Raw genomic sequence first — 7,500 nt, 5'->3', positions numbered from 1 at the left:
CGTAGTTAATAATGAGAATTGGACCCTAAACTAAAGTGTGACCTAATCTTTGATGGAGTTTGGGTTTCTTGTCGTCTTTAGCTTGATCAGTTGGGGTTAAAAATATTTTATAAATAAATGTAAGTTTCTTTGTGTGAGTTACACTCATTTGTTTCCATTTCTCCTCGAGAGCAGTGAGAGCCTCAACAGCACAACCCTGTTACCGGCAGTGCATTACATCATATATTAATCACTATCAATCGCCACTTACACTATGCAGAATCATTCTCGCGTTTTGGTGAATCCCGAGTTATTTTTTGTTATTGATGTTTTAATCAGGCTGACTGTCTGGTCGGGCAAGTACAATTCTCTTTCACTCGCCCTTCAAAAAATCCACTTGTCCTGGACAAGCGTTAATCGAGCCCTGCAGAACAATATATATAAACAAACTAAATTAATAACTTTTTAAAATCAGAAATGAACCATCACTGAACTTACTTAAGCTGGACTGTGATGGTATTTTCTTCTGGAAACAAACTTTGTTGCATTATTCTCCTGTTATCTCAGTAAAGCTGCTGTGAAACTCTCTGTGTTGTAAAAAGCGCTATTTTAATAAAGGAGACTCGACTGTTTGTGGAAACATTCACAGGCAGATTCTGCGCATTTGTGTGACGTGTGGTTAGTGAATGAGAACCAGTGTTTTTCTTTCTGTCTGTAACCGAACAAAACAAGCCAGACCGGAACGTCTTTCAGCACTACAGGAACAGCAACAGGAAATGGGAAGGAGAGCCACTTCCTGTCTCTCGTTCTTACTGGCCAGACAATTAATTTGTAATTTGAGTAAGACTACACGCCTGCGCACATATATATTCAAACGCTCATATCTATAGACTGAACACGTGATACGCATGTGCGCCGTCAGAGTTACACAGATTCACATTTTTGAAGTTTACACGGAGATGATCACGCTTTTCTAAAAAATCAACGCTTGCACCTTGAAATCTATTTCAGAGTGTGTTCTCGAGCCTCAAACACTGTTGTGTGTGAATGAACGTCCAGAACACATTAAAGTTTCTGTTTCCTGTGAGAACGGTGTGTGTTAGCGGCCGCTAAGTTAATAACTAATGATCTTTACAACGGAAGTGAATCAATCAAAACTAACTTTATCTGGACAATAACTTTATTCTAGATCTGCTGTAAAGCCTGAACACTCTCTGTTACTGTAATCTCCTGTTATCACAGTAAAGCTGCTGTGAAACGTCAGTATTGTGAAAGCGCTGTATAAGTGAAGGAGACTCGAGTGCATCCCAGATGAAGTGAGCACCTGAACGCAGCTGAGATGTCCAAACTGAGCCGCCACGTGAACCGCCGTGTTCCCGTTCTGATCCACTTCGTCCAGAGAAATGGCCTGTTCTTGCATGAACTGCAGGAGCCACAGCAGGACCCGCTCCTGAAACACATGTGTGTGTGTGTGTGTGTGTGTGTGTTAGAGCTGCACGATTAATCACAGTGAAACCGCACGCGATTCGGCAAAGGCTGCGATTATTTTATGCACAGTTTGTCAGTGCAGCGGCTGATCGGTAGTAAACGCTCCATCTGAACACCAGAGGGCGTCTCACACACACACACACACACACACACACACACACACACACACAGGAAACCCCTATGAGCATCACACTCTCGGTCTCTGAATAAACAGAAGACTGAAACGCTTTGATTAATCATGAGTAATAAACACACGACTGCCTTATTCTGTGCCAGAAGCTCGTCGTCTCACAGGAGCTCAGCTGTCCTCATGAAGTGAGTCTGGAGGAAAAGCGTGTTATTAATGTCGTCTGTTGTTGGACTAGAGGTTCATAAACGCGTCTCATGTCTGGAAAGATGTTTGACTCGTGTTGCTTTTTCAAATGCTCGTTATAAGCGACTCGAACTCGCAGTGCTTTCAGAGTGAGCCGTGTTTCCTGAGCCGTACGGCACTGACACGCTGCACATAACTAATGATCTCAGCCTTTACCAGTTCAGTATCGGGATGAGCCAACTCGGGGTGATTACATGTAAATTGCGATTAATCGTGCAGCGCTGGTGTGCTAATGTTAGGCCTAGTGTGCGCGCGGTTAGTCACGTGACCGCGAGCGCACCTGTGCGTGTGGGCGGAGTCTCACCTGTCCGTGTCGCGCGGCGTAATGGATGAGGCTGGGATGCTCTCGAGTGCAGCTGAGCTCGGCGATGGCTTCGGTTTCACTCACCATCCAGCGCACACACTCCAGGTGACCGTTCTACACACACACACAAGTTCAGGCTGTTTCGCATGTTTATCGTTTAGTAGTTCACTAGTAGAGTCAGTAGGGGTGCGACGGATCGCAGGTGATCGTGATGCGTACGGATCAGCTGACCCACGGTTCGGCACGCATGTGATTCGCGGATTAACTGCTAAACATCACAGAATGAAAGTTCTGTCATCAGTGGAGAGTTGAGAAAGAAACCGGATGTTTGTCAGTTTATTCGGTCTTAAAGTGACAGTAGCCTAATATTCCTGCTGTCGTCTGTCATTAATGTTGACAAAACAACTGAATACAGCTTTAACAAAGATGAAAATATTTAATTTCTACAGTTAACAAATAGTGTTATTTTACATTTAGGCTTAATTATTAATTTCTGTACCTGAACACTACTGTTAAACTTTAACTTTGTTATTTAGTGTTCATCTCTGCTTGTAATTTGTGTATTTGTTCTTATTTTATCACTGACTGTTCACTTGTTTTTAATAATGTTTGTACTTTATCAGTTAGGCTAGTAGTTTTTGATGTGATATCGAAGAACTTCAAGTGAACTTTAAGTAATAAATGAACAGCAAAGTCATCCCCCCCCCCCATTTTTTTTTTTTTTTTAATTTTTTATTTTTTTGCTGATCCGATCCGTGACTCAAAAACAGTAAACGATCCGATCCGTGAGTTCTGTGATCCGTTGCACCACTAGCAGTCGAGGAGTCCGACACTTCGCTGCGCTACAGACGTACCCGTACGGCGAGGCCCGCGGGCGTGAGCTGGTGTGTGTTGCGCTCGTTCAGGCAGTCTTCGCCCATGAGCGAGGTCAGGTGTTGCAGGCAGTCGGCGTGACCCTGAGACGCACACACGTGCAGGAGGTTATTCCCGTCCTCGTCCCGGATACGCTCCAGGTTCTCCGCCGCGATGTGAGGCTGCAATGACACACACCACGGGTTATTCAAGATTGACTGGACCACTAGATTTGACTAGAAATCTGAGGTATGTTTTTACAGACTGACCAAAGCTACAGAACAGAGAAGCAAATGGATTCGCTGTGATTCACAGAAACATCAGGATCCAGGCAGAGAACGGTGGATTTGCAGATATTATTGTGTGTAAATATGCTGAATTTTGGGTAAAATCACACCCTATATATTGTATAGTTATATATTGTACTGACAACTCATCATATTTACCATCAAATATTCTGCATAATTGGACGTTTTTAAATAAACAATGACAAAAACTACACAAGTTTTAGGGCTGGACAATATGAAAATATATATATATAATATTGATCACATGGATTTAGACCTATATTGTATTTATATAAAGCGTTCACAGACTAATTTGCTTTATGTATTTCCCCGGCGTTGGAATCAGGCTCATATAAATGTCAGGAAACACGATTTCTGGCGGCATGTCAATGTCCATGATCACTGGATTTTTGGTAAGTTGTAAGAAACACTATATCGAGTCCAAACCTTTAGTTTAAACTGATAATCATTTGTTTTACTCGTGTTTTCACAGTTTCCTCTATTAAATCCCGTCCCTCAGTGTCTCTTCTGCCACTCAGGGTTCCTGCGGGCAATGCATTCCCTCAATAGGTTTGTATCTAATTTGCATAATGTGAGCCCATTGGCTGAACAAGAGCACTTAGCTCCGCCCTCAAACACTGTAGTTTATCTGAGACTGGAAGAGTTTGGTTCGTGTTCATGTAAACTAAAGCAAAACTAGATTTAATAAACTATAAATAATGGGCAGATTTGGCTACACGAACTTCCCCAGTAAAGTGAGTAAATATAACAACACGCCAAATTGGCTAGTGATTTGACAGCTGATTTTTACCCACATGTGAAGGTGTTCATTTTAAACCCTGACTATAAATGATGGAGAACTCTTACCAGCAGTGAGATCTGCCCCTCTCTCACGATGTTCAGGATGTTCTGCGTCTTCTTGGCTTCTTCGTCTCCGTCTCCGAACGCTCCCCTCGTGCCTCTGGCTCCCTGAATCGGGAACGCCGTCTCCCCGCCGTCGGCTCCGGGTTTATCCGGGAAGAGTCGGGGCTTATCCGCGTCTGACCCGTGACTGAGCTCGAATCCCGCGCTCTGAGCCCTGAGATCCATAGACTTGGTCTTCCTGATGTCGGGCCAGTTGACGGGCGCCAGCACACAGAACTGGTTCCCGGCGCTCAGGCTCTCGGAGTGGGAAAGCGTGGCTCCTCTGACGCTCCTCTTCTCTGAAGCCACGCGGGGAAGCGTCGACGTCTGCTGACTGGGTTTATTGATATACGGCACGTCGAGGATCTCGTCCATGTCCAGGTCGTAGTGCTCCAGCTCCCCGAACAGAGCGCCGTTCCCCAGGGTTTTGCTCTTGCCGGCGCAGGGAGAATCCTCTTTGCTCCGGTCCACGTTCGGCTCGGCTTCGGTCTCCTCCGGCTGGTGTTTGAGGGGGGACACGCGTTTGACGGGCCTGAATTTGCTGTAGACGTCGGCGATTCCGGTGGGTTTGTTTCCCGCTCCGCCGTGTGACGCCGCGTTACGACCCCAGTTGATGGCCGGAGCTGGAAAACAAGTCAAATGTATCTGATAGACTCACACACAATAATGCCTCTCAATTAGGGTTGGGCATCGTTTGAATTTTAACGATTCCCATTTCAATTTTGCTTATCGATACCGATTCTAATCAATTCCTAATTTCCTATTTCCTCTTTTTTCCTAATTGCCTCTCAAATAAAAATTTGAATTTTGAGTAATAGTTGATTTTTTTTTTTTAAACGGCACAATCAAATACAAAACCGTGCATTTGGTGAGTCAAGAGAGGCGCGAGAGACATGATGGTGACGTCACTGACAGGTTTTGTGCGGTGTTACTTTGATAAATGGAGGAGACGCCGCATTACGACCCCAGCTGATGCTGGGAAACAAGTCAAACTTAGAGCGAAACTTTACACTTCAGTTTTTTGTTGTTTTTTTGTCGTCAATTTCATTTGCATAGCGGTAATATATGCCTTAATCTTAATATCTTCATGCCTTATAGTTGCATTCAGCAGATTAGAGCTCGGTGATAATAAATGCGAGTATGCAGATGAAGTTTGACAGTGTTATATCTCCAACTTTAGGCCTCTGAGCTAGACCAAAGCTGTCTCGCATTAAGGGCCAAAAGTAGCACGGTATTCAGTGTTGGGGAAAGTTACTTTAAACGTAATGCATTACAATATTGCGTTACTCCCCCAAAAAAGTAACTAATTGCATTACTTAGTTTGTATAGAAAGTAATGCGTTACATTACTTTTGCATTACTTTTTCTCACCTGGGCTGGGCTTGCTTGTTTGTTTTTTAATAACAACAACAAAAAAGTTCTATTTTTGGTAAATGTAAAGGCCCTTTCACACCAGAAGTGAAGAGAATAATCCTCAGACTGAAGGAAATGCATATTTACTCCTGTACAGTAGAGTACAGTAGAGGTAGAGTACAGTAGAGTACAGTAGAGTAGAGTACAGTGGAGGTAGAGTACAGTACAGTACAGTAGAGGTAGAGTACAGTAGAGGTAGAGTACAGTACAGTAGAGGACAGTAGAGATAGAGTACAGTAGAGTACAGTAAAGGTAGAGTACAGTACAGTGGAGGTAGAGTACAGTAGAGTACAGTAGAGGTAGAGTACAGTAGAGATAGAGTACAGTAGAGTACAGTAGAGGTAGAGTACAGTAGAGGTAGAGGTAGAGTACAGTACAGTAGAGTACAGTAGAGGTATAGTACAGTAGAGTACAGTAGAGGTATAGTACAGTAGAGTACAGTACAGTACAGTAGAGGTAGAGTACAGTAGAGTACAGTACAGTAGAGGTATAGTACAGTAGAGTACAGTAGAGGTAGAGTAGAGTACAGTAGAGTACAGTACAGTACAGTAGAGTACAGTACAGTAGATGTAGAGTACAGTAGAGTACAGTACAGTAGAGGTAGAGTACAGTATAGTACAGTAGAGGTAGAGTGGAGTACAGTAGAGTACAGTACAGTACAGTACAGTAGAGTACAGTAGAGGTATAGTGCCGTACAGTAGAGTACAGTAGAGGCATAGTACAGTAGAGTACAGTACAGTAGAGGTAGAGTACAGTACAGTAGAGTACAGTAGAGGTATAGTACAGTAGAGTACAGTACAGTAGAGGTAGAGTACAGTAGAGTACAGTAGAGGTGGAGTAGAGTACAGTAGAGTACAGTACAGTACAGTAGAGTACAGTACAGTAGAGGTAGAGTACAGTAGAGGTAGAGTAGAGTACAGTAGAGGTAGAGTACAGTAGAGTACAGTAGAGGTAGAATACAGTAGAGGTAGAGTAGAGTACAGTAGAGTACAGTACAGTACAGTAGAGGTAGAGTACAGTAGAGGTAGAGTAGAGTACAGTAGAGGTAGAGTACAGTAGAGGTAGAGTACAGTAGAGTACAGTAGAGGTAGAGTACAGTAGAGTACAGTAGAGTACAGTAGAGGTAGAGTAGAGTACAGTAGAGTACAGTACAGTACAGTAGAGGTAGAGTACAGTAGAGTACAGTAGAGGTAGAGTACAGTAGAGTACAGTACAGTACAGTACAGTACAGTAGAGGTAGAGTAGAGTACAGTAGAGTACAGTAGAGGTAGAGTAGAGTACAGTAGAGGTAGAGTACAGTAGAGTACAGTAGAGGTAGAGTACAGTAGAGTACAGTAGAGGTAGAGTAGAGTACAGTAGAGGTAGAGTACAGTAGAGGTAGAGTACAGTAGAGGTAGAGTAGAGTACAGTAGAGTACAGTACAGTACAGTAGAGGTAGAGTACAGTAGAGGTAGAGTAGAGTACAGTAGAGGTAAAGTATAGTAGAGGTAGAGTACAGTAGAGTACAGTAGAGGTAGAGTAGAGTACAGTAGAGTACAGTAGAGGTAGAGTAGAGTACAGTAGAGTACAGTACAGTAGAGGTAGAGTACAGTACAGTACAGTAGAGGTAGAGTACAGTAGAGTACAGTACAGTACAGTAGAGGTAGAGTACAGTAGAGTACAGTAGAGGTAGAGTACAGTAGAGTACGGTAGAGGGCGCTACTCAAATAAACCTTTCAGCTTCTGTTATTCTGGATTAAAGAACAATAGGAGACAGAAAAAGGAAGTTCAACACTCTTATTTCTAAATCTAGAGTATTTGCTCAGTATGGTTGAATTAGATCACTGAAGGTCAGCAGCAAAGACATTGGTTAATAAAGTGAGATTAAATACATAAAGTATATTTGTGTAATTAAATATAGTT

General features: G+C 43.1%; 1 protein-coding gene across 1 annotated transcript in view; it reads right to left on the bottom strand.

Moving 5' to 3' along the window:
* The window catches only part of sncaip (synuclein, alpha interacting protein), a 13,081-nt gene that overhangs the window by 3,481 nt on the left and 2,100 nt on the right, over positions 1 to 7,500 (bottom strand). The window contains exons 4-7 of the mRNA XM_079896526.1: positions 4,151 to 4,809; positions 2,999 to 3,178; positions 2,145 to 2,258; positions 1,304 to 1,429 (exon numbers count right to left, since the gene is read on the bottom strand). Of these exons, the coding sequence (XP_079752652.1) occupies positions 1,304 to 1,429; positions 2,145 to 2,258; positions 2,999 to 3,178; positions 4,151 to 4,809 (1,079 nt within the window). The remainder of the gene's footprint in view (positions 1 to 1,303; positions 1,430 to 2,144; positions 2,259 to 2,998; positions 3,179 to 4,150; positions 4,810 to 7,500) is intronic.

Source organism: Squalius cephalus (assembly GCF_949319135.1).
Source record: "Squalius cephalus genome assembly, chromosome: 16".
NCBI lineage: Eukaryota > Metazoa > Chordata > Actinopteri > Cypriniformes > Leuciscidae > Squalius > Squalius cephalus.
The sequence above is the reverse complement of the archived record's forward strand: the minus strand, read 5'-3'. Positions and strand labels throughout refer to the sequence as shown.